This window comes from Aptenodytes patagonicus, chromosome Z, assembly GCF_965638725.1.
Source record: "Aptenodytes patagonicus chromosome Z, bAptPat1.pri.cur, whole genome shotgun sequence".
Lineage (NCBI taxonomy): Eukaryota > Metazoa > Chordata > Aves > Sphenisciformes > Spheniscidae > Aptenodytes > Aptenodytes patagonicus.
Genome location: NC_134982.1, coordinates 15,752,705 through 15,779,286, shown reverse-complemented (window position 1 = coordinate 15,779,286; position 26,582 = coordinate 15,752,705). Strand labels below are relative to the sequence as shown.

At 41.1% G+C, this 26,582-nt stretch overlaps 1 protein-coding gene across 5 annotated transcripts in view; it reads left to right on the top strand.

The window, feature by feature from the left end:
* Nucleotides 1-213: 213 nt before the first annotated feature.
* The window catches only part of FYB1 (FYN binding protein 1), a 69,821-nt gene continuing 43,452 nt past the window's right edge, over nucleotides 214-26,582 (top strand). For 3 of the 5 annotated variants that reach the window (XM_076362198.1, XM_076362194.1, XM_076362193.1), the window contains exons 1-2: nucleotides 214-257; nucleotides 25,006-26,152. In XM_076362198.1, coding sequence (XP_076218313.1) covers nucleotides 255-257; nucleotides 25,006-26,152 — 1,150 coding nt within the window. In that variant the 5' untranslated portion in view covers nucleotides 214-254. Of the gene's footprint in view, nucleotides 258-12,838; nucleotides 12,900-19,181; nucleotides 19,300-25,005; nucleotides 26,153-26,582 lie in introns of those variants that run through there. The other 2 variants (XM_076362197.1, XM_076362196.1) reach the window with 2 other exon arrangements.

Sequence of the window (26,582 nt, the reverse complement as noted above, 5' to 3'; positions counted from 1 at the left end):
ATAAAATGAATGAATGCTCATTCGTCCTTCACAGTGGGGCAGTGTATCCCAAACAAATGCTGTTAAAAATTCTGTTAGGTCTCTGATAATATGCAAAACAAGGATTTTGCTGATATCTTTTCCTGTGAAGGCTGGATAGACCACATACACTTTCAAAAAAGGAAGTGCACAGCGAAGGACAAAGAACATTTTTGACTCTCTCTAGTACAGTACATACTCTTTAGCAGACTTGTGGAGACAGAGAGCCTGAAACTATGGTAAGTACAGAGCTCTATTCATTTACTTTTTATTACATGGATGCATAAGACTTAGTACTAAAACTGCAGTGGATGTGACTGTAAAACTTTAAACATATTTCTAATAGTTTTCAACTCAGTTCCTTGCAGCTAATTTCCTGCTTTTGAGGGCATGAAGAAACTTTTTAGTTTTTTTAGCTCCTTCATCATGTGAACTGGTTTGTATGTGCCTTACTGATTCTGGCATTCAAAATTAAGGAAGAGAAAACAGCATCTTTCAAGGCTAAGCCATCAAATTAGTTTGTGTGTCTAGAGGAATTCTGCAGTCAAGTGTCAATGTGACACCAAGCAAGAAATGGGAATGGGTCAAGCCTTTTAATTCGATTTCCAGAAAGCAATTGCACTATCTTATTTTGATTCAGAAGTACTTTGTAACTAAAAAAAGAAAAAAAAAAGGAAAAAACCACTCAAGATTTGTGTATTTATGTGTAAACCTTCAGTATAGTTGGGTTTTTTTTTTTCTAATGTGTAGAATTATTTTCCTTAAAAAGACAGTTTCTTTGAAATTCCAAACTCTCTATATGCATCTGTTTTTATAAGTATTTTATTAATAAACAAAATCAATAATTTAAAGAGAAATTATTTTACAGATAAATGTTGAAAAGTGTGAAATCTGTATAGCTTTTCAGGCTATTTTTGCTCTGGGAAATAGTTTAGAACTCCTGGAGTAGCTTGTATACTTTTATCACGGTACCTATGCCCAAATAAAGCAATCTTTCCCTGAAGGTAGTATTACTAAAGAAGTATTCTTTACTTGAAGCTGTCAATCTTGTTTCAAGAGAAAAAAAGTATCTCATGAAACTTAGAGAGGAACCCAAGCTACAGAATTCAGTATCTTCATGGGGAACGAGGTCTAACTTTGCCCATTGCAAGTAGCACTTGAAAAATGGCAATGTGGAATAGGATTGAATGCAGAATACACTTCACATTCAACAATGCTCCACAAAGTTTGAAGGTTTTTGGTTGAGTTTGTCTCTGTTTTACAGAATGATGTAATTCTTCCTGAATCTGAAGCAATGGCCTCAAACTGTTTACATAAGTAATCTTTTTTCACATTTAAAATATAAAACAGATATTTCTTATTCTATTTATTTCTGTTGTAATGAATCCCACTGTGCAGAATCAAGTACTAAAGGGCAAACTGCTATGTTTGTTTATGCCAATAATTCAGTTCAAGTCACTTGACTTACTCTGGATTTACATATGGATAAATGGGATCTGAATAGTGCCAACAGTTCTACCAAACTAGCATCTTGCTGTGCTGTTGCCTGCTGATTTCTGGTTGCCACAGAGATTCTTTAACTTGAGCTAGTCATTCAGGAGCCCAAATATACATGGAGCCTTTGTATTTCCAAAACTCTACATTAAAATTTGCAAGGCAAACACACAATTACTCTTCTGGCATGATTCAAATGTCTAGCTGCTCTCTCAAAAAGGTTTGTTTAGAAACAATATGTAAATATGCAAATATGTTGAACACAGGACTTCTGCTGTTGCCAAATGCAGTTTGAAAATAAGCAAAAATAAGTTTCACTTTTTCATATAAATCTTTTCAAATCTCCAGGTTGTTTTCTCTGAATCCAAATATGAATGACAGTTCAAAGGAATGCAAACCATAAATTCACACACTTACTGTATTTTCTTGACAATGTTATATAGCACTATGGGGAAAGGAGTGCTTTCATCTTTGCATCACAGGCAACCCAGAAGCCTCACCAAGGAAGCAAATCACATACTTTGGTCTTTGCTTTGATACTGCATGGGTGGAAATTAATATTACAGCAATATGAGAAGACAGGAAAAAAAATTAGAAGGAGAGCAAAACAAGTAATTGAAGAAGGTGGAATGAGGAGAAATGTAGGAAAGTTTGTTTTCTGGCAGTTTTACAGTAGACAGAGGTCAGAGTGGTTGGGAAGACAAACTTATTCCTACAAAAAAAAGCCAATGAACCTTTTGAACATGAGATTGGGCATAATCTGGCTGAGGCTGGCTCTGTTTTTAGCGCATACAGGAAGAGATAGAAGGAGCAGAGCTACTGCTCTGCAGAATCCCGAGATCCAAATGAAGACCAAAACATAGAATTCACTATTTCATTTCCGACCATCATAACGGACCCAAGTTTAAACCAAAACACTTAGACATAATATCAGATGAAAAAATACTAGAACTACAGTAATAGCTGCTGGCAGGTGTAGCTTCATGTGAGATTGAAGCTGATGAACACAAAGGAAAATGGTTGTATTTTCCTTTGACTTCGAGCCAAGACAAGCTGTGTTGATTTCTGACCTAGAGGCATAGCCCTTGACATGCCTATCTTCTTGCAGTGATACTGGTAATTCTCAGATATACTATAAGAAGCAAAAGAACCTCTGAGACATGAGAATTCAGATAAATCTTCTGATACAGATATGGCCAACCGAGGAATTTGGTTGATCTATTTGGATCTACCATTTGTTTAAAAAAAAAAATAAGAAAAAGAAAAAAGAAGAGGAAGGGGAAGGGGAAGGGGAAGGGGAAGGGGAAGGGGAAGGGGAAGGGGAAGAAAAGAGAGAGAGGAGAGGAGAGGAGAGGAGAGGAGAGGAGAGGAGAGGAGAGGAGAGGAGAGGAGAGGAGAGGAGAGGAGAGGAGAGGAGAGGAGAGGAGAGGAGAGGAGAGGAGAGGAGAGGAGAGGAGAGGAGAGGAGAAGGGAAGGGAAGGGAAGGGAAGGGAAGGGAAGGGAAGGGAAGGGAAGGGAAGGGAAGGGAAGGGAAGGGAAGGGAAGGGAAGGGAAGGGAAGGGAAGGGAAGGGAAGGGAAGGGAAGGGAAGGGAAGGGAAGGGAAAAAGGGAAGGGAAGGGAAGGGAAGGGAAGGGAAGGGAAGGGAAGGGAAGGGAAGGGAAGGGAAGGGAAGGGAAGGGAAGGGAAGGGAAGGGAAGGGAAGGGAAGGGAAGGGAAGGGAAGGGAAGGGAAGGGAAGGGAAGGGAAGGGAAGGGAAGGGAAGGGAAGGGAAAAAAGAAAGAGAAAAAGAAAAGAGAAAAAAGAGAAAAAGAGAAGAGAAGAAGAGAAGAGAAGAGAAGAGAAGAGAAGAGAAGAGAAGAGAAGAGAAGAGAAGAGAAGAGAAGAGAAGAGAAGAAAAGAAAAGAAAAGAAAAGAAAAGAAAAGAAAAGAAAAGAAAAGAAAAGAAAAGAAAAGAAAAGAAAAGAAAAGAAAAGAGAAAAGAAAGAGAAAAGAACTTAAAGAAAATCCAGAAAAGCAGAGGGGACTGCTGGGATCTATTTAGTCATAACATTCAGATGGAGCTAGAACAGCAGTTAAAAAGTGAGGTGCGGCACATTTTCCAGGTATCTCAGTTTGGAAGGCATTCATGTTGCCTCATCAGTGTTACTAACTTCGCATTTAAATCATGGCAGACTCTGTCATTCGTGTTATATGACTACAGACAAAAAGTCTCCACACAGGCAATTCCTGGAGAACAGCTGTTGTACCATAGCTTGCCCTGAAATAACTCAGTCAGGGCTCAGTGCTATAGTTCTGTAGCATTCATCTTGGAAAGGGTTTTGTCTTCTTCCAGGATAGTCAAAATACATTAATCCTTTGGGACCAAATTTTTGTCACACAAAAACTATGGCCATTTAGTGAAGTGGTCTACTTTAATGGATGGTCAGAAAAAGCTTCTTCCTGTTCAAAAGTGGTTACATTGTACATTATATAGCAATTCTGGAAGCTGACACTGTAACCCATACTCCTAACTGCTAGGAAGGGACTCACACCCCTCTCCATCTGTTCTTTAATGAAGGAAATGCCCCCTTGGGTTATTCTTTTGAAAGAGAGGGCCTAAGTATGCACAGCCAAAAGTGTAAGAAGGCACTTATCCTTAGACAGGATTCAGGCATATAAAGTCACAGAGAGGAGTGAGAAATATATTAAGGGTTATCTCCGAGCTAGAGATGTTCGTTTCTTGATATGCTTGCTAAGATTATCTACTGTGATATTTTTGTGTACAATTTAACTATTAGCATTTTGAATGTTGTTTCCCGTGTCAACCAAGTCTGTTAATCTAATCCTGAAAGCTGCCTCCTTCAGCACCTATGCCCATCATTTAGGCACTGAGGTCCACCATTTGGGAAGAATTTTCAAAGTTGATATTCATCTGCCACCTAACTCTGCATGCACACTGCACAATGCAAAGATACCTCATCGCTCTCTACAACTCCCTGAAAGGAGGTTGTAGCGAGGTGGGTGTCGGTCTCTTCTCCCAAGTAACTAGCGATAGGACGAGAGGAAATGGCCTCAAGTTGCGCCGGGGAGGTTTAGATTGGACGTGAGGAAAAATTTCTTTACTGAAAGAGTGGTTAAACATTGGAAGAGGCTGCCCAGGGAAGTGGTGGAGTCCCCATCCCTGGAGGTATTTAAAAGACGAGTAGATGAGGCGCTTAGGGACACGGTTTAGTGGGTGGTGGTGTTGGGTCGATGGTTGGACTCGATGATCTTAGAGGTCTTTTCCAACCTCAATGATTCTATGATTCTATGACACTCAGAGGTACCCAAGGAGTTATACCAAATCAAAATCTCCATAAACTGGAGATATAACGTTGACCAAGACTTGGGCCAACATCTTCATGAAACATGAGGAATGGAGAAATTCCTCTAGAGAGCACAGCAGATTTTGAAACTGATTTGTGCAAAACAAAACTCGCAGGGCTAAGAATATGTTCAGGATACTATTGTCTTTGTGAGCCAGGCACAATTTTCTGTCTGTCAAGCCCAAGTGGATCATAAGAAGTAGAGAAACACTGAGAGAGAGAAAATTTTTTTCCCGGGTCTTTAGGCTATTTTCAAAAATGTTATAAATGAACACCTGTCCCAGTGAAATAAAAAAACACTTTTCTGCTCATGGTATGAGAGACTGGGGAAAAGATTGTAATGGTAAAGCTAGCCAAGCAGTGGAATAGTGGATTGTCTACAGTACTCAATGACAGCTATGCTCTGTGCATACATAATGCCCAGTGATGCCTCTAGATTGGCACAGAGGGCCAAACTGCACTCAGAACATCCCAAACTGGCATTCCAGTTATCCTACAGTGTCTTGCTGCCAAGCAAGTGTCTTGCTGCTTGAGAGCCCCATAATATTATTGCAACACATTAATGAGAGCCCCATGATATTATGAAGGAAAACTATTGGCAAGCCAGGACTTGCTACATCCAGCCATGTCTGTGCTCAGCCCATTCACACTGAAATCAGGCAACATCTTGGCCTATTTAAGAGGAGTGGAATGAACTCCAACCTTCCCCACCCCTGTACTTTGCAACTTGGACAAAACACAGACTTTCAGAGACCCCTAAAATGCAGAACAACAATACCTTTGCTGAACTTTCATACGACCTTCATTCCTTAGGGTTTTTCCTATTCCTGAGGGGGGGGGGGGGGGGGGGGGCGGGGGGGAAGGCTAAGATAGGAAAAATGTGTTAGGTATGTAAATTAGACAGAAATAAATCACATTCATAAACAAATGTAAACATGAAGCTGATACAGAACATACCATGTTTTTTTATTTCACTCTAAGACACAAAATTACCCCAATCTTTCTCTTTGCCACCTGAACTGTAACATGAAAAATGTTGGATTTTATGTGTCAGCTTCTCCTACTCTAACAAAGAGTAAGTTACACAAGTTAGTGCAGGGCTTCCAGCTCCCTTTCTCCAGTGCTGCCAAGCTATCTGCTTTTTTAAAAGCACCAAAGGTGTTTGAAGGAATTGGAAAAAAAACCAAAATACTTTGCTTTCAAGAAAAAGCTTCCACTCTTGATTCCTTTCCTTGAAACTGTGTTTGCTCACCGTTTAGTAAAGCTACTGCCTTTCTCAACAGTCACACTCAAAGGTGGGAATTAGCAGCATTTGCCCTAATATCCTTTTTCTTTTGATAACAGACTCTCATTTGAATACTTATATTGATATGAGACCTTTTTGTAGTCATTTATTCCAGACCTGTCTCATGTAAGTATATTTTGAATGTCTCCTGATAGTTTAAGACAGGTAACACAAGGATATCTAAAGGTGCACTCTTTTATTTTTTGTTATAAGTGCAAAGTTTTAATATTTATCAGTAAGTCATCTATACTTGAATCAACAGTCTGGGATTAAGAACCTGATGAGATTTGTGGGTTCATTTCAATAAAAATAATCTTTTTTAGGTATTTCTTTCTTACAAAGAGAGCATTCATACTGTTTTGTATTCTAATGAAGAGAATCCAACTAACTAAAAAAGAATAAAAGTAATTTTCCATCAGAGTTCAGGACTCTTAACAGGAAAAATCTGAAATGAACAAAAATAGCAGCTGCCTTCAGCAGCATTCCTCAATGCAAAAGTTGGAGTACCTAGAAAATTAAGAATAGAAAAATTGCACAGAAATGTACAAAAAGAAAGCCTCACCCAAGTTCTTGCATGGAAGTTGTGAACGATGGCCCCCAACTTGTAATGTCATCACTGAAAGGTGTGGAAAATTCGTAAGAACAATTAATAGCACATGCTTAAAAATGGGTCACATGGAATTTGCCAAATTCAATCCATAAATATTGGCAAAATATTTCTTTTAACCATTTTGGGGGACTTACATTTTCACAGAATGAAATGGGGATCAGAGGATCTTGTGCAACTTGGATTTGCAGCTATGGCTGTGTGTTCCTTTCACTTCTGCTGACACATCTTTAACAGCTTTTCTTCCCGCTAGTCACTTGTGTAACAAAGTTTTGGAGAAGTGTCACAACCTCTACAATTCCATGACCCTTCTCTGAGGGCATCTGTGTTTTGATTCTGAAGATGAGTCATAGGGAGAGTGGTTTTCTTATTCTCCTTGGAGAAGAAAAACTTTTGGAAATCATGTCCCCAGGCTCTCACTTACTTCTCCTGTATAAAGTCTCTCAAAACAGCAATTTAGCCACAACCACTGATCTGCTCCATCTCTTAGTAATTTCTTTAACGTGAGCCGGCAGTGTACCCAGGTGGCCAAGAAGGCCAATGGCATCCTGGCCTGTATCAGAAACAATGTGGCCAGCAGGAGTAGGGGAGTGATCGTGCCCCTGTACTCGGCACTGGTGAGGCCGCACCTCAAATACTGTGTTCAGTTTTGGGCCCCTCACTACAAGAAGGACGTTGAGGTGCTGGAGCATGTCCAGAGAAGGGCGATGAAGCTGGTGAAGGGTCTGGAGAACAAGTCTTCTGAGGAGCGGCTGAGGGAACTGGGGTTGTTTAGCCTGGAGAAAAGGAGGCTGAGGGGAGACCTCATCGCTCTCTACAACTCCCTGAAAGGAGGTTGTAGCGAGGTGGGTGTCGGTCTCTTCTCCCAAGTAACAAGCGATAGGACAAGAGGAAACGGCCTCAAGTTGCGCCGGGGAGGTTTAGATTGGACGTGAGGAAAAATTTCTTTACTGAAAGAGTGGTGAAACATTGGAACAGGCTGCCCAGGGAAGTGGTTGAGTCCCCATCCCTGGAGGTATTTAAAAGACGAGTAGATGAGGCGCTTAGGGACATGGTTTAGTGGGCATGGTGGTGTTGGGTTGACGGTTGGACTTGATGATCTTAGAGGTCTTTTCCAACCTTAATGATTCTATGATTCTATGATTCTATTTTCCAAATCCTTTTGACAATCCCTTTTATCTCTTCAAGTGTTTATCCCCCAATGGACCTGTCTCTACGACTGGTCCCACCTTATCCTTTTTTGGACCTCAGTCTCTAATTCATTCATTATTCCACCACTAGGTTTCCATTGATCTGAATGTTTTCCTTACATGACATAAGTTTTCAATCAAATCTCTTTTCTCAGCCTCTAAGAGCAGTTGCTAGGGCTCAAATTTATGCACTAGCCCACAAGAATGAACAGTCACTATATGGACCTCCCTTAGCCAACCACTGGTGCCTTTCTGCTTCCTGCTGCTCTTCTCCCCAACACAGTCAGTAGGTGTCCTATATCCTCCACAATAAAAGTATCCTGTGCAACTGATGATCTACCTAATGGCCCATCCTTTAATGGATGCCCAGCAGACTGGCCTTACCTTTCAATCTAGCCAGTGCTCAGCAACAAATTTGGCAGTGTGATCCTGCACAACAACAAAATGGAAAATTTTATTTTCCCCATACACTTTAGCCCTTGGAGCAGAAAGGCTGGTACCTGCTGCCTCCTTATCTGTTGTGGCCTGTAGCCTCTGTGAGGAGACAGCAAAACTGAAAGAGACCTGCTGAATTTCCCCTTCTCATTCGCACATACCCTGTAAAGAGCAGATTCAAGTGCCTGCAAATAACAGACTTGGTAGGCAACTAAATCTGCATGATTAAGAAAGCAGCCATAACTTCTCTGCCTCTGAGGCAAGGCAGCAGGCAGGCACTGCGCAGACATAACAGCAAAAACCCAATTCCTTGTGCTCACAGTAGGTGATCAGGGAACTAGGACACATGACAAGACAAGAAGCTGAGAGAACTGGGGCTGGTCAGCCTGGAGATAAGAAGGTAAAGCAGAGACTTTATTGCAGTCTTCAAATATCTGATGGGAAGGTGTCATACTCATCTCAGAGATGCACAGGGATAGCATGAGAGGCAATGGAAACTAGAGGCATTGGAAACAAGATGCAAAAAAGGAAAATCCCAATTAGTTCCTTTTCTTTTTTTTTTTTTCTTTTTTTTTTTTTTTTTTTTTTAACAGTGAGGGAAATCAAATACTGGGACAGCCTAGAGGGGCTGCAGATTCTCCATCCTTGCATGTAGTCAAAACCCAACTGAAGAATGCTCTGAGCAAGAGCAGTCTGGGGACTTTGGCCCTGCTCTGAGCAGACAGTTGGACAAGATGACTTCCAGAGGTCCCTCCCTACCTAAATTATTCTGTGAGGCTATCATTTGTAATGGGAGTGGCTCTTCCGTTAGAGGTCACTATTGTGCAAGCACCCAGGAATGACATCACAGAAAAAATATGCACACAGTAAGTTGTACAGAGAAAGTGCTGCATGAATTAGGGTTCCCTTCCTCTCAATAGCTGAAAGGTGAGCTCCATCTGGCTGCAGGGCAGGTGTATGAAGGAAGAGGGGACACAAGGTCCACTTACCTCTCATTTCCCAGGTAGCACATTCCAAGTATGGGATGAAAAGGGGAAAAGTGAGGTTAGCAGAAGAGAGGGGAGTCTCGGAAAAAGACAGGAGAGTAGGAAGGCAGGAAGGAAGAATTATTCTTTTTGAAAGAAGACACTCTGAGTGTACCAGCAAGGCTTCAGAATATGGGGTTTGTGTACACTCTCTGCCTAAGTTTACCAAAAGGACTCTCAGCAGATGGAAAACTGATCCTGTTTTTCTGCTGTGATTGTCAGAGGCACAGATGAATACATTCTTATTTAACCTAACTTTCAATTTCTTCTGTTTACGGGTTTATATCACAGGTTAACCAGTCACTTTAAAGCCAGCAGGCTTTGTGACCAACCTGCTATCACCTGCTAAGGATCAGGGATCAGAATTCATTGATAGTCAAAATAAACTTTTTTAAAAGCCCAAAGGATCAGGCCATAGAAAGGATGTTAGGCATTACGCAAATCCTAGGCAGAAGGGCTTAGGAAAATTTTTGTTGAAACATTATTTTTAAAGATGTTTGGATTAAACTGGGTTTTCATTTTTAACTTTACTGTCTGATTAAAACTCCCATGGGAACGTTTCTGAAGTTATTTTGTGCTTTGAAATGTTTATGCTGTGGGAGCATGCTCTTTGTTGTTATTCAGGCCACATTATTGTCTTTGTTACTGATGTCAGGAATTGTACTAAACTAAGAAATCATATAAAGGGCTGCATTTATTTTTAATTAAACTTTAACATTCTATATTTAACATCTTTCCAGATGCTTGATTTCATGTATGACAATCCTTGAAAATGTGTTGCTCACATGAAAAAGTTCACACTAGAGAATGTGAGATTGCTTACATGAAAGCAATTCTGAGGTTTGACCAGTTCTGCAACTGGTCAGACTGTCCAGGAAGAAAAGTATAAAAAAGAACAAAAGGCTCGTATGGGAGACCTTGCAGTACAGCACTGGCTGGGAGATGGGAACAAGAAGGATTCTGCCCATGTGTAGCACAGAAATTACACTATGTTTGTATTTTGCTTGTTCCTGCCTAACCAACCAAGCTGTCCTGAAGCTATGTTCAAAGGGTGTGTTCCTACCTTCCTTTTCCTCCACTGCAACAGCAGTTTAGGGAGTCCTCACCCAAGCACTCCTCTCATGCAGTTACTCTAAACCTGTATTTCTTTGTATTGCTGGTACAAATGCTGTGTCCTGTAACCTCAACCAGTGAAATTATCTGCACTGAAAAGCACCTCTCCTCCCATGCCCTAGTCCCTTTCCTTTTTTGTCATTTTCTTTCCTTTCCTTGAACATTTTTAATCTGTATTTTTTCAGAGACACGTGATATAGAACAGTCTTCAACTTCCATTGCAGCAGACCTGAGGGGAGGAGGCACCTTTACAAACTGCAGTGAAAAATAGTAGAGGTCATTACACAGGCTTTGTCGTGGTTTAACCTCAGCCGGCAACTGAGCACCACACAGCCGCTCGCTCACTCTCCCCCCCCGCCCCAGTGGGATGGGGGAGAGAATCAGAAGGGTGAAAGTGAGAAAACTTGTGGATTGAGATAAGAACAGTTTAATAATTGAAATTTAATAATAATAATAATAATATACAAAGCAAGTGATGCACAATGCCGTTGCTCACCACCCGCCGACCGATGCCCAGCCAGTCCCTGAGCAGCGGCCCCCCCCCCCCAGCTTTCCCCCAGTTTATGTACTGCACATGACGTCACATGGTATGGAATGTCCCTCTGGCCAGTTTGGGTCAGCTGTCCTGGCTGTGCCCCCTCCCAGCTTCTTGTGCACCCCCAGCCTTCTCAGTCGGTAGAGCATGGGAAGCTGAAAAGTCCTTGGCTAGTGTAAGCACGACTTAGCAACAACTAAAACATCGGTGTGTTATCAACATTATTCTCATACTAAAGTCAAAACACAGCACTGTACCAGCTACTAGGAAGAAAATTAACTCTATCCCAGCTGAAACCAGGACAGGCTTCTTAGCCTTTTGGGGAAAAAATTTAAAAGTGTAATTGTTAGGTGTCCCATGCCCCACATCAACACTGAGAACGTATTACTTCCTCAGAAGGTACAACTAGTCGAGGTGACTGAACACCATGACAGCATAGGCTCATTTTTTTTATTGTGAATTTTCCACTGATGTGGTTAAACTGTTGACTTACAGGAGGAGCTGCAGAAACGGTGCATAGGATGTGTGGCAAACGGGTGAACGATGATTTATAAATAAGTAGATTGGGTCTGCAGCAAGCAAGAATGCATGCCAGGCCTACACAGGGGATTCCTAAACTCTGTTTGCACAGTGGCAGTAGCTGGACATGAAATGTGTTCTTGTCTTCCTTTCCCCACTCTTCTATCATACATCTTCCCTTCTACAACCCAGACCCTTATTCTACATCCTCATCCTCCTACCTGATGCTACACACAAACTGGGATCCCAATCTGTTCCCTACCTCCTTACAACACAGCTTTAGCTCTACATAAAAGAACTCTAACTGCATCCTGTCAGAGACTCCTGTTTCACTCTGCTTTGGCCTTGACCCTGCACTCTCAGCCACCACTTAGTCTCTCTGCACTGGCTGAACTCATGGAACAGACTGGGAAACAGGGAGCTGGTGGTCCAGCTGCAGAGTCCAGCAAGTTATAGCTGATGGGTAGTAACTGCCTGTGTGAAGGCTCTCTTCAGCCACTTGATAAGTACACTAATTACTTGCATGGAGGCACTTTATCCTGCAGTTCAGGTGGGGAGGAGGTAGCATTTCAACCGAACCAACTGCAAGCAAAATTGAGAGTCACTGCTATCACAGAATCATAGAATAGGCCAGGTTGGAGGGGACCTTGAAAAATCATCTGGTCCAACCCTTAGTGCTATGTCTCATTTTGAAGTAGTTCACAAGCTGCTAATAGTACACATCACTTTTCCTCAACTGCTCTGTGTGAGTTTGCACTGCTTATGAACTCTGAGAGCAAAGAATCTATAGAGAGGTCATTAAATGCTACTGAAGGAAAAAATCCATGAAAGTACTTAGCAGCTTTCCCTTTCTGGTCTTTGCAAATTAGCTGGATCTACTAGAATCAGCAGTATTTTTCAAGAAATTTCTCAATGCAAAGGATAAGAAACTGAAAAAACTTCATAAGAGATGGACAAAAATATCTGATGCTGGATTAACTGTACTTGAAATTGTGAAGCCTTGCTAAAATTAGTTCCTGTTTTCTGCATTTCTCATCTGTTGAGAAGTTTGCCATTAAAAGATTAAGGGTATATTACAGATTTTTTGTAAATACTCCCCAGTGCAAAGTAGTACATTAGTTACAAAAAAGACATTACAGAATTATATCAGAGATCAGTGTTACATGGTGTCTCATTCAGGTGAACATGGTGAGCTCTACAGTGTAGCTCCTCGTTGGACACTTCTTGTGTTATTCCTGGTACAAGAGCAGAAGAAAAGGAGCTCCAGCCTCGAAAGAAGAGTTTTCCTTCCTTATCCAGCTCCTCAGTGAGTCAACAGGACTTGCACGAGAAAGTAATTATCTGTTTTCTGAAACCTGTTAACGATACACAGAAAAAAAATACATACTCTTTAGCTGTGTGACTGCCTGGGAAAACTGACTTGACAAAATAAGCCAAGAAGGTTTCATTGCAACATAGATAAAATTTCTACTGTATAAATCACATTAAACTGTAAAGCACTGATATTTTTTTTTAACTTGGCCTTTCCTCCTTCATGTTTTAGAACATAAAAATACTTGTAATGCAGCATATATAGTAACTAAAAAGTTAAAATTCGAGACCATGAGAAAAGACTCTAAAATTATTAGCTGCAGTTATACTAAATAATACTAATTATCACAGAAGCACCGTGAAAGGGTGCAGAGGCAGAATGGTGAAAGGTTCATACAACTGAGAATTTAACTTGAGCCTTCATTTTCTCTGTTTCAGATGTTTTCAAATTTGGCTCTACTTGTGACAGGTACTTTCTTGAGAGGACATACAGTACAGAAAGATGTCAATTGCATTTCATTAAAACTCATTTTTGTCTTAACTTTATCAGGGATTGCTTGATTCATCAAAATCGACCATGAAAATCTTTTTTTTTTTAAGCAAACATCTTTTTAAAGCAAAAGCAGCCTGATCACCTCTGGTATGATTTGTGCAATAGTTACCAAATGTAGGTCTGATCTTCCACTTTTTAAAAGGAAAAGACTGAAGAGCTGTTGGTAAGAAATCATATGACATTAACAGAGCCTAAATTGCTCTCATCTGAAACCTTTTCTTCAGAAGTTTAAGGAGGATATTTTGACAAGTAAAGACACTTCCTAGAGAAAGCTCATGATAACTGAGCTAGGTGACACCTGAAGAGGCACAGACATCAGCTGTGAGTCCTCTGTGCCCCCATAAGCTAGTGCAGAAGGGCAAACAGTGAGAGCAGGACCTTGCCTGGAGCTGGGATGCTTTTTAGGAAACATGGGTTTCTGTTTTGCTTCTCTGCACTAAAAGCAGATGAGACTTGAAGAGCTGATGGGGGTTTAACATACGAGAGGGCAGGAAAGGAGGTTGTTAAGTTTGAGTGCGAAAGCATGGGGTGTCCAGAGAGATCCCTCTCTCTCCCCCACAGGGTTTGCACAACTCCTAGTGAGGTATTTGCATGTTCTTGCACATTTTTTTGCTTCCCAAGCAGAGGCAGGGAAGGACGTGTTGAGAAGAAAGGGAAGTCAGGGGTGTTTTGCTAAAGCTCTCTGTTCCTCTTGCTTTTCCACTTCCTCTTCCTCCTGGCATCAGCAGCTGGGGGGGATGCCGAGGGGGGAAACCAGGCCAGTGGATAATCCCCTGCCCAACCATTTACATGAGGGTATACAGGGAAGAAACTGAAGTGACTCCTTCCTTGAGAAAGTTGTTTCCTCCCTTTCCTCCCACCCAATCTCCCCTTCCCCCAGCACAGGCTCCTTCTCTTCTCCCCTCTCTGGGTGCCAGGACACTGCTGACAGCAGCTGATAAGATGGCCGCCCCCACAGTCTCAGGCTTGTGCTGGCTCCAACCAGCCCTGAGTCCCTCCATGACAGACTGAGCCCCGGCAGGGAGGCACAGAGGTAGTCAGGGCCCCATGAGCTGATGGTGGGGAAAGGCAGGGCACAGGCATGGCCACTGCTGAGGGGCACAGGGGAGCAGGGCTGAGGGAGCACAGAGTCATGAGGGCAGGCAAAAGGCTGCCCAGGACCCTCCCCAGCTGCCAGAGCTCCTTTCCCCACACAAACTGCTCGTGCCCAGCTCCCATTAGCCCTGTCATGCTCCTCCATCCTCCCTCTCACCCCAGTCTCTACAGATTTCCCTTCATACACAGCTTCTAGCAACTTCTCAGCCAGCTTGCTTGTTTGTTTGCTTGCTTGCTTGCTTGCCAGCCTGCCTGCCTGCATTACCAAGACGGCCACCAGGTCCTCTCCACAGCCCCCTTGCCTCAGCCCAGGAGCTGGTTGCTGCAAACTCAGCCATCACAGCTACATGCACATCACCTCCAATTTAGCTCATTAAATCATCTAATCAAGCTACCACTGGTGATCAGCTGTGGCCCTCAATGAGGCATGAGCTGTGAGATGTGAGAGGCGATGGTGCTGTGGCAAGCAAGCTCTGAGTCGCCCCAGCCCGTGCTTCATGGGGCTGTGTCTGTGAACAGCCTTGACTACCATGGTGAACTCTACTTTCAAGAGGATTTTTTGGTGCCTGTGGAGGGTTTAGTGAAGGCCTGGTGTTCCTGTTTTGTCTGTCTGGAGCGTTTTCTGCTGCCACACTGCTTTCAATTCTCCCTGAATTCTTGCTGCTGAAACCAGGAGCACTGACATTGGCAAAAACCGCACGGTCTGCAGGGCAAAAAAGCCTAATTCAAAAGCCACTTAATCTGAGCCCCCTGCATGAGTGAGCTTTGCAGCAAAAGGGGCAGGGAAGAGCCTGTGATATGGTGGCGGGCACTGAGGGGCAGCCCAGGGGCAGAGCACAGAGGGGGGAGTGCAGGGCAGTGAAGATGAGTAATTTGGTGGAATATGACAGTTAATACCTGAATACAAGCTTTGTATTCAAAGAAGAATTGCTTAAGATTTGAGCCAACAGAGTGCTTCTAAGGTCAAGTCACAAAAAAGAGAGACTTGGTTTTTTGTGTGTGAGATTGTTTTGTACAGCAGGTGCTTTGCATCAGCTTTAGATGTCCACAGGAAGGACTGTGCTCTGGAGGGAGTGATTTATTACAGTGCATATACCCAAGGAGAAAACCAGGAGCTTAAAAAGCACCTGACTGTGATGCTCTGGATTACGCTGGGCTTTCCTTCGTGACAGAAATACGTCCTTCACAAAGCATAGTTGGGGTAAGGAGACTCTGCCAGTGTCGTTTGACTTCTTTCTTGAATTTGCCAATTCTACCTTTCTCTAGTATAGAAAAATATAAATAGTGGAAACAGATTTCTGGACTCCTTGTTGAGACAAATATAAATATAGTAATAATAGTCAATGGTTATAAAATCATAAGGATTGAATTATGGCAATTTAAAAGAGCCACAGCATTGACTTGAGGAGCTTTCAGGGAATTCTGTGTGTCAGCTGTCCACAAACAGTATCTGGAAAGCCCAGCTGTTCCCATAAGCATGACAGTGCATGTAGACAGAAGAGAATGCTGCTAATTCGCTCATGACCACATCAAATTGCTGTCAGAAATACTAAAACCACCTTCAAACGGCAACCTGATGGAAATGCAACAGCACATTTTTCAGGAAGTCTAGCCCTGTCTGCAGACACAAAGATAATGTAGACAGATGCTACAAGAAACGTTCGTTCTCATAGCATGCTGTAGCAATTGCAGGCAGAAGCTTCTGCCAGTGTTCAGAAATATCCAGTTTTTACTGAAAATTAGGTACTTTCGAAAGTGATGCTGTAACAGGGTTGCCGCCACAACAGGGTGGTCCTTTTACCCAGAACTCCTGACTCTGGGGAGTGGCACAGAATTGCTAAGCAGGACTGCTACCTCTTTGCCTTGCCCTCTGATGAGGTTCACATACTTGAAGTGTTATCCCCCAGGAGCAGCAGGAAACCAGGTAGACTGTAACTCTCTCATACAAGTATGTACAAAGAGACTATCAATGGAGAAATACATCATTTCTGCTGCTGCTCCTAGTCTGCCCCTAGGAGGCAAAAGCCCCATGAGAGTGAGGAGGAGGCAGGAAGAGAAATTTTGGTGAAAAAATGTGCTAACATTGACTTTCTGTTGCTGAGAGAGATATCTGCATATTTGCATGTGTTGTGTATTACAGATATACAGAGCAACACTATTCTGACTTAGGAAAGAGATTGTTAACTTGCTTTAATGATATTAATGCACCTGTCCAAAGGTGCTCTCCCATGTACTTTTTTTTCCTATATATACATGGTTTAAGGATTACCTGCCCCAGCCAATCATTTCTGTCTTTTTCTTCTCCCACCTTCACTCACCACTAATTCTGTTATTCTGTCTCACCTGTTTTGGGATCATGTAATAGGCTAAGATCAATGAAATGAAGCAGGTTAAAAACAACATGGAAAGAAAAAAAGATATTTTTTATTTTGTATCATGTCACTTCAGTTTACACCAGCTCCAACAATGGTACTGACACAGCTGTGGAGGCAACAAGATCCTGACTACGATTTTCTTCGTGAGCATTGAATTGGAAAGCCAGAGGTGTTCAGATGGGAGTGTCTGACCTTTTAAACCATTTCAGAGCACAGGGCAACATCAGTAGATCAAAGATACCTTAAAAAGATGGACTAGCATTTATGGCAGAGAAACTCAGTAAGGCTCTTTTTCTCCCCTTTTTTCTTTCCTCTATTTTTGACAAATTTAATTCCTAAGCAGCCACTTTTCCCAAAGGTACATGGAAGCAGAAAGTTGAATAAATGCTCTTATTAAAAAAAATACTTAAGGCTGCAGTCATAGAAGTTGCACGTGGGAACAGTAACACACCGTTGCTATGCTGGGATTTAGATGCTGGTTTTGGTCTACATGGAATCTGGAATGGCATGCTTATACATGAGAAGGCATTATCATTATTGATATTCTTGTCTTGCTTGAATATAATCTTGTGATTTTGCTGCTGCTGCTGCTGCTGTTGTTGTTAAAGGCAGAATATCTATAAGCTACTTTCAGGCTTGCGGGTCCTGTTCCTTAAAATATTAATTCGTTCAGATTCTTTCTTCACCTAAAAATAGCTAATTCCCCCAAATCACTCACAAACATCCTTACAGAAATAAGTGGAAAAAACAGAGAGGATCTGGGAAGCTGTTGCACCTGCAAGTGTAAAATGAAGCATATGGTAGACATAGCAGATGGGCAACTTTCACAGCAATTTCACAGCATAAACAGTTATTTTAATTGTGTTTGTTGCAATGTATATTCTCAGCAGTATTCTATCAGTTAGGGATATATTTATTTCTGTGTATTGGATGAAAGAGAAGACAACAGGAACTGTCTAGCATTCAGAATTGCAAAGAAGAGCTTGTTCTTTGATCACTGCATGATTTGTCTAGCACTGATACTGTGCGCAAACCCTTGCAGTGGTGCTTACCCATGCAAAATGAATATATTGCTACAGTTAGCACCTTAAAACAATTACGAAGACCGCCAGATAGAATAGCAACAGTCACAATGTCTAATCTGCCTTAATATTAATAATAAATGCTTTATCATCAGTGATGATTTTTTATTTTCAAAAATAAATATGATTTTATAAATAAAATACAGTGTTTAGCAGAATGAATAGCATAAAGAACTGCATTTCTCCGACTAAGAAAAAAACATTGCGTTATGTAGCAAAAAAAGTTATCACTGGCAAGTGGCATATATAAAGCATGTGGCAGTGTTTTTAACTCAAATAAGCTCCGTCCAGCACTCTAATAAGCTTCTAAACTAGCTAAGATAGAAGTTTTTGTAAAATTAAGCTGGAAATATCAAGCACTTCCAATGCTTTATTCTGACACCCAAAAATGTTTCAAAAAATACTAAGGAAGTTGTGCAGAAGGAGAAGTGATAGACAATGAGGAAGATTCAAACAATCTTTTATGAAGCTCAAAGACACACAATTTTTCTTCTGCTATCTCATCCCCGTGCAGAGCTCCAGCAGCTTCACTGAGCTGTATTTAGTAGAAGGTTCCGCCTTCGTCGTTTGACTTTACCTTCAGCACAAACACAGGTTTAGAATTTCTTGTGAAGCTTATTTTCTCAATATCGGTTCTCCTATCCTATCCTACATCACCATCCTTTGGTTTGTGTAATGAACTCACAGGCAGAAGGGCAGAAGAAATGTATGATCATAGTTTTTAAAAAAAAATCTCCACATAGCAAAAGCTTTAAAAAACTGGCCAGCAGAATCTCTTGAGATCCTACTGGCAAAGGTGGGAGTAAACAAACACGTTAGCTGACACCTGATGAGTGGGAGTGTATGCAGTGATTCTCAATGGTAGCAGAGGACTAGACTTGATCACCCAAGAGGTTGGTCCAGTCTTGACTTTACAGTTGTAATTACCACACACATTTCATTAGCCATTGTTCTGTAAAGACTGAAGCTTGTATGCACCAGTATAGCTTCACAGGACTCCGCAAAATGGGGTAAATGCAATACTTTTAGATATAACATGGTGAATACTGCTGATGGCAGCAGCCAAACAGTCTGAACACATTTTAGTTCCCTTTTCCTCCACCACTTCTTGCCTAATATCCTGAGGAGAGCAGTTTTCTCTGCTGATCATGATAATGAAACCCACAAGCAGCATTCTTATGCAAACCCTCGCTGACAAGCAGAACTGCTCTTAGCAAACAGACCAGAATGTTAAGGTGATATACCCGTGGATTGTCCCATTGAGGGAGCCAGTTTTTCTGCCTGTATCAAAATCTTGGAGAGCTTTGGAGAATCCAGGTAAATTGTTGTACATGTTTGTCTTAGAAATAAACGTGCAAAGTTCCAGGAGAAATACAATCAGTACAAGGTATTACATATAACCTCACATAACTGCAAATTTTAATTGCAGATTTTACTTACAATTAGTTGTGGAGCTGAAAAGACGCCAAGCTGATGAAATGGACTTTTCTCTCCCAAAGTTTTGTGTTTGGTTCCCTGAAATTTTACTAAGAGCAGTCCTAATTTGTGTGACCTTTGCATTTTGAATAATAACAGAAATGGTATTACTTAAAGGCAATTATTTTCTAGTAATTCCTTTTGCATTATTTGTGGCTGGTTGGTTTGTGGGTGGGGTATTTTTTAATATGCTATAGTCTGGATTGAGATATCAGTGTATGTATTTTGTTTGTAGTGGGTCATGGAAAATATTTTTCTTTCCAGCAGTGAGTCAGAAAGGTACTCAATGTCTTAAAACTGCCCAAAATTTCCTTTAAAATCATATGGAAAATAAGGGTAGGAACTTTTCAGCGGCAGGAACTCAAGTTTTTCTGCCTTGAGATTTGGAGATGTTACATTAGCTTTAGTGGAATAACCAGAGTCAAATCAAAGACGTTCATAAGGCAGTCACTGTATACACTATATATAAATACGGTTCTGAGTGAAGAGGGATCTGTCTGCTTCATTTCTGGGCAGACTCGGTAGAAAATTTACATTATTCTGAAAACTGTTGATTAGCATCTGAGAAAAATAATTTTAGAAGCCAAAATTATTAAGTATCATGAAATTCTGTGCTTATATAAAGCCATGTTTAAAAAAACCGTAATCCTTTTTCAGAAAGGGATATTTGTTACTCTGTTTTTATTGGATAGAAGTTCTTGGTGGAAAACTGAAGCTGCCAGGCTTCTGTTGTTGAAGACTGAGTTGCCAATGGTTGACAGATTTCCCGATTTTGACATAGACAGGTACCAAAAAGAAGCAAGAAAATAAAAGTGTTGAACTTATCAGGACATAAGACAAAGAAATGACCATGCATGGATAGATGCTTTGGTCTCATGCATAGGCTGTGACAGCGATAGTTTGGGACCAAGGTGGGATGTCACCTGGCTGTTCTGGTCAAGCCCTATGCCTTCACTAGTCCTGGTCTCAAACTGACCTGGAGTGGATGAACTATATTGTGCTCTCATGTTCCTGCAATATGATGTAGTTGGTCTTGCTATTAGGTAAAAGATGAGAAAAAGTGCAAGAGAGTGACAACAGAGGTGTAGAGGAACGCACAATGGAAAAGATACAGAATACAGTGTGATCAGGCTGGAACACTGTCTTGTCTAATTTTGACAACCGCATATCCTCATGACTCTGCTGGTTTTGTCTTGCTGGTGTTAGAGGGATGTTTGAAACGATGCTTTCAGGATAACACAGAGGCTGTCAGCCTCTCACTGGGGAATCCCTTAGATTTCTGTCTATCCTCTCCATCCCAGAGGTCTGCCAGACAGCAGAATATCCTGCCTCTTCATTATTTAGTATCTGATGAGGGCTTGTTTCTCTTGTATACCAACCATTGTATTAGCAAGTCTTTTTCTTTGGGCAGATGCTGTCTTTCTGCCTTCTTTTCATACTTCTGCTACCTACATTCAGAGGTACAGAGTATTGCAACATCTTAACTCCACTTTCCAAATGCTGCACTCACTGTTAGAGGGAGTCTTCTTTAACTCGTAATTAAAACTAGACTCCAGGGGAAGAAAAGCAACTTGGAAATTTTTTATCTTTTCTGGAAACAACAAAGTTGCATAATGATAATTCTGAAGTCCCTCTGTCTGGAAAAGGAAATAGTCAAACAATAATTTATCATGAATTCAGAATGGCACGAGCATCTTGTGCAAGCAGCTAAACTCCCTGAAATCCATAAAGTTGCCAAATAATTTTCAGATCTGTATTTTTCTATAACTTTCATATGTCATTTTCCTTGCCTTTTCTGTCCAGTTCCCTATTCCTTATATCCTGTCCATGGGTTACAGCTCAATTCCCTTAGTGTTTACCAGCTTCTCTGGTTATTTCACTGTCACAGAATTCATGAGTATACTAACTTTTCTTCTTAAAAGGATAGCTTTATAATCTTTATTTCATTACTTTCTAGCAAACTCATCAAGATCTGATTCTGTTAAAAGATTATGAGTTTTTAAAAGGCCTGTTTAGACCCTATCACTTGGGAATGGAAAGGAAAAAGTTAAGGTGAGAAGAGAAAAGATGGGCTGTTTTCCTTTATAAATCAGATCTGCATGTATTTTGAAGAATTATACAGTTCCTTGTACAGTCAACAGTTACATAGATTTCATTTGCTTCATTAAGGATCGTATGCACACAGATCTGCTATTCCTTTCATTGATCCAGTGTTGCTGCTTGAAGAAAGAGCAACCACAAGGGGAAGTTGAAGTGAAATGATCTTTTGGCTTCACCAAGACTGGAAAGTAAATAATGAGAGCATATTTATGCCAAAACAAAACAAATGTTTTTTGATCAGGCTGCTAGTTGAGACTGGAATATCCACAGTAAATTCAGGAAGAACACAGTTGGAACCTTTATATTTCTTGTGTTGTCATTACACCGTACTTCAGTACAGAAATGTGCAGTTATATTGTAAATAATGGAGAATTGCACCTGTTTACACTGAGGTGTAATTAAGACCTAGTTGTGGAAGAATTCTGTACAAGTGTATCTTGGTATCTGTGTGAGTCTCTGTTGAAGGCAGTGGGAGGCTGGGAAAGCACTGCGTACACAAATCTCCTTGATGAATCTATGGCACAGGAACTAAAACCTGGGTATTGTTCTGGATTTGAGCAAACACATTTGAATAATGCAACCATCTCGAATCAAAGCAAATGTTACTGTGCACCTTATGTGCTGCTTCCAGTTCAGATCAGAAGCTGAAAAGCCAAAATATTTTGCACTGGGTTTCCCAATAGAGCGCAAAGAGAAAGTTCAGAAAATAACCCAAGTAATTCTTGCATGAGACTCCTCTGTCCCACAGGCACTTTGCACTTTAGAGGGGAAGGGTAGGGTGAACTTAATCTCACTTCAGAATCTTTTCAAGTTCCCATTTCATGATTTACAACGTATTGTATGTGATAATGGAATAGGTAACTGCTGTTGCTTCTGGGAAGGGAAACACAGAAACTGCGGGGATTACTCTGAGCAGGGTCACAAATAAAAGATTCTCTCTTTTTCCCAGTTCCCCATCTGTCTACCTGGCCAGTCAAGTTGTGCATTAGAATCCACAATATGGCTTCTAGTATAACGTAGTTTATGAAAACAGGAACTGGTGACGTACGTTAAAGAGAAGCAGAAAGATTTCACAGTTTCTTACTCTCTTCTGATTCTTAGTATTACCTTTACCACTTACTACTCACTGTAAGTAAATAAGAGAGGCTACATTTCTGATTGTAAACCATTCCACATGCCCAGGAGCTTTTTACTCTTGAAGAGCTTGTAAATCTGCATGACTAGGGCAAGGTTTGTTCACAGTACTGGGAAGAAATTTATTAAAAGAAATCCATTGACAGTCCTAACATGGCAGTAGTGAATAGTTCAGTGCATTTGAAAGCATATATGAATGTAATTGATCTTGCTATTGCAAAGATGTAGAAAACTCAGAAACCATATATCATCACAAGAAAAGTTTCTTCAGAGCCACGTTTCCAGCTTCCAAAAGGTCTACATGCTGAATGTCTCTTGTCCAGAACATTCGCATTACTGTAGTTTGTCACAGTACGTTTTCTTAAATTTCAAATGGAAGAGGTAGCAGAAAAATCAATTTATTGCTGTAACTTTCAAAAGAAATGAGCTGCTGAGTTGGCCAAGCAGCTGATCAGATTGTAATTTATAAGTTCTGAAGACTTATAAATTGAGGTAAAGTTACAGTGTCTCTGATGGTTTAGATTTTGTTACAGAAGTTAAAAAAAAAAAGCATGCGTTAGTACAAAGTCAAAAGAGATCAGAGACAAAAGGCTTTGTTGTTCTCTCTGGCATTGCAATTAGCTTAAATTTCTGTTTAAGTGGGTAAAAGCAGTGTTTTGTGAGGTATTGTGAGAGAAATCTTGAATGATTAGTGATACATATAGCTATCTCTGCAGTGTAATTGTGTGTGTGTGAGTGTACATGCGTCAAACAGCAGTAGATGGTTTAAACCTGATAATCTCCATAGTAAATGTGTACTTCCTCCCTTCCCTATGTGCAAAAGAGATAACAATATGGTGCTCTGGGGATAAGTTTCATATATGTCTATCTTGTTTTGGCTGCATTTATTGTAAGCAACTTTTTAGTATAAAACAGTTAGACTGAATTTCTTGGTGACACTGGAAGACTAGGAAAGTTAACTTTAAGTTGCAGAAGTCACAGGTAAAACTATTCCAACGTAACAGGCAATTAATGTAATGTGACACAATCAAACAGAAGGCAAAAGGACCAGAACGCCAATTTAGAAGCTCTTGTTAATGAAGTAAAAAAAATTACTGAACATCCGCTGAACTGTACTGAGTGAAGACACAGTTCATTCTTCAACCTCTTTCTAAATTTTTTTTCAGACCCCTATTTATTGTGCTTTGTAGTGATACTCCTTTGTTTCCAAACAAATTATTCAGAGCCCTTCCTAGATGTAACATCCCTGCTTGATACCATTAGTCTTACATTTGAATTTCCACACACAGAACAGATCCCACTTAAACAAGCTGTGAATCAGATACACCAGCGTATCTGCCGTGGCTGCACCCCTGCTGCCACTGCTGGCTGGGAAAGGACTCCCTGCTGCAGAGGGCTCCTGGAACCCAAAGGTGGCCCCAGTGCAGTGGGACCAGTTCACTCCCCTTTGCCCCCATCCTTCACTGCGCTGTGTTTTAATTGTACTGAATTCAAATGTATTGAGCTTTTGCTCTCAGGTCATATTAAAGACTGGTCTTGAAAGGTATTGAACAGGGCTGACCAATTAAAATATTTTCGAATGAAGCTGGGTTTTATCTACTTGGAATTGTTCAATTTTTTTTTCTCCCCCAAGAAGTATCTTTGACAGTATCTGGGTGTATTGATTGTCATTTCTTCTTATTTTACTCCACATACTTTCATTTTCCATCCATACATGCACAGGTTTTTTCAGATACAAAATGGAGAAGAGAAACAAGGACAAAGGGAGGGTGGGGGAGCAGCAGGGAAGAAAATTGCTGAGGAGGGAAAGAAAAACTGACACACACACACCAAACCAGAAGAATTTCTGTTTTCACAAAGAAACGCAGTTCTCCAAAGAGTTGGCAGGAATAACACTAGTCTGGTACATAATCCAGATTCTAGTACAGTCTATGCTTCTCACCACAGGACACTCATATTTTTAGGGATGTATTAATTTTAAAGCAGTATGTATTTTCTTACATTTATTAGGTGTTCAGTTCCCAATTCCAGAAATAAACAGAAATTATAGTATGCCCAAAAGGAGCTGCATGGCCACGCTCTAAAGGCAGTACCTGCACTGAAAATTTTAAAAGATTTTATAACCCCAGCAAGGATATAACAAAATGCTCAGCTTCTCTAACCCTACAGGAAGATGTGCTACAATATCTCCACAGCCAATCAGCAGTACTACAAGCCTCAGACCAGGAAACTCTTTAAGTACAGTATGTGTGAACATTGCAACGGGGACTTTCTCATTGCTGCTCTTTCTTTTTCTCTTCTGTATGCTTATAGGATGGCAAGGCAGATGTGAAGTCACTCATGGCGAAATTTAACACGGGTAACAGCCCCACAGAGGATGTTTCTGGTAACAGTCGACCCTTCAAAGTCCCAGGACAACCTATCCATTCCGGATTACAGACAAGGAAAGCAGCACTTGAGAAATTTGCAACTCAAGGAAATGCAACTTCTCCTTCAGGACCCAGTACCTTTCACAAACCTGTTCATCCTAAGCCTCCTCTGGGGGTCAAGCCTTCAACTGATGATAAAAGAGAGAAGGATCCAAAGCCCCCATATTTGAAACCAGTGGCACAAAGGTTTGGAGTTCAGCTTCAGGCAGCTAACAGAGAAAATGATGGAAAAGCTGGATGCGCTAAACCCCCCACCAAAACCAGTGACTTGGCAAAAGAAGAGCCAAAGCCTCTGTATCCAAAACCTGCAGGGAACAAGTTCCTTAACCCTGCTCTTCATGAGAAGGAAAAAAATCCTCTGGAAACAAAACCAAATTCAAATTTTGCACCACAGGAGAGTGAGGCAAAACCAGCATTTTCAAAAGTAACTGGAGTTAAGGAGAAGTTCATGTCTGCAACACAAGAAAATGAGTCCAAGCCTCCTTTCTCTAAACCATCTCTTGCACAGAAACCTTCTCTAAACCATGAGATCTCCCACAACAAAGACACTTCTAATAAAAATGTTTTTCTGCAAAAAGGACTATCAGGCCCTAGACCAAATATAGGCTCATTTAAAGCAGCAAAGGAAATGGATGAAAATAGTAACTGTGCTGCAGAATCTGCAGGCAGCCATTTTTCTAACATGGCTCTGAAGCCTACTGGCCACTGGTCCAGCTTATCTCAAGGCATCCGCAAAAATGTGGAGGAAAAGACTGAAGAAAAGGGAATGAGTGCTGCCAAGAACATCTTTCTCAACAAAATCATCCAGGAAGAATCAGGTTCTTCTCCTAAGTTCTGTAAGACAAACACAGCACTTGCTGCAGGAAGGCCATCAGGTGGATCACGAGAGAAAGAAGATGGGGACAGGAGCTCAGGAACCCCCAAGCGGAAAGCCTTGCCCCCACTGTTCAAGCTAGGCCAGCCCCCACAGAAGCCCAGCAGACCCCCCAGCGTGGACCTGGAAAGGTTTGGGAAGAGCAGCCCAAAAGGCAGTGAGTCCTCTCTGTTCTTGCTTTCTTGGGTATTGGGGGTTTTACGCATTATAGTACCCGATTCATTTCAGGTGGAATCCCCTCTTCTGTTCAGAAATAACATGAGACTTGTGCATCAGACAACCCCTTAAAGCTTTAACCTATGTTTGTGTCTCTTCCATACAGGACAGAAATTAAAATTATATTCTCCCTCAGCAATAAGGTGTAGGATGAATGCTTTCTGTATTGGGTTTATTTGTTTTTCAAAACTATTTAGATGTAGCTATAACTTGTGTCAGGGAGTTTAAATATTTTTCTCAACAGACATTTAAGTCCTGACTTCCTATAAATGAGAAGTTGATGTTGTGTGTCCTGTTCTCGACAATATCTTCCTGCGCACAGCTTGAGGGCCACCAAAATTATATACTACAACCTGTAGTAACCACTTTTT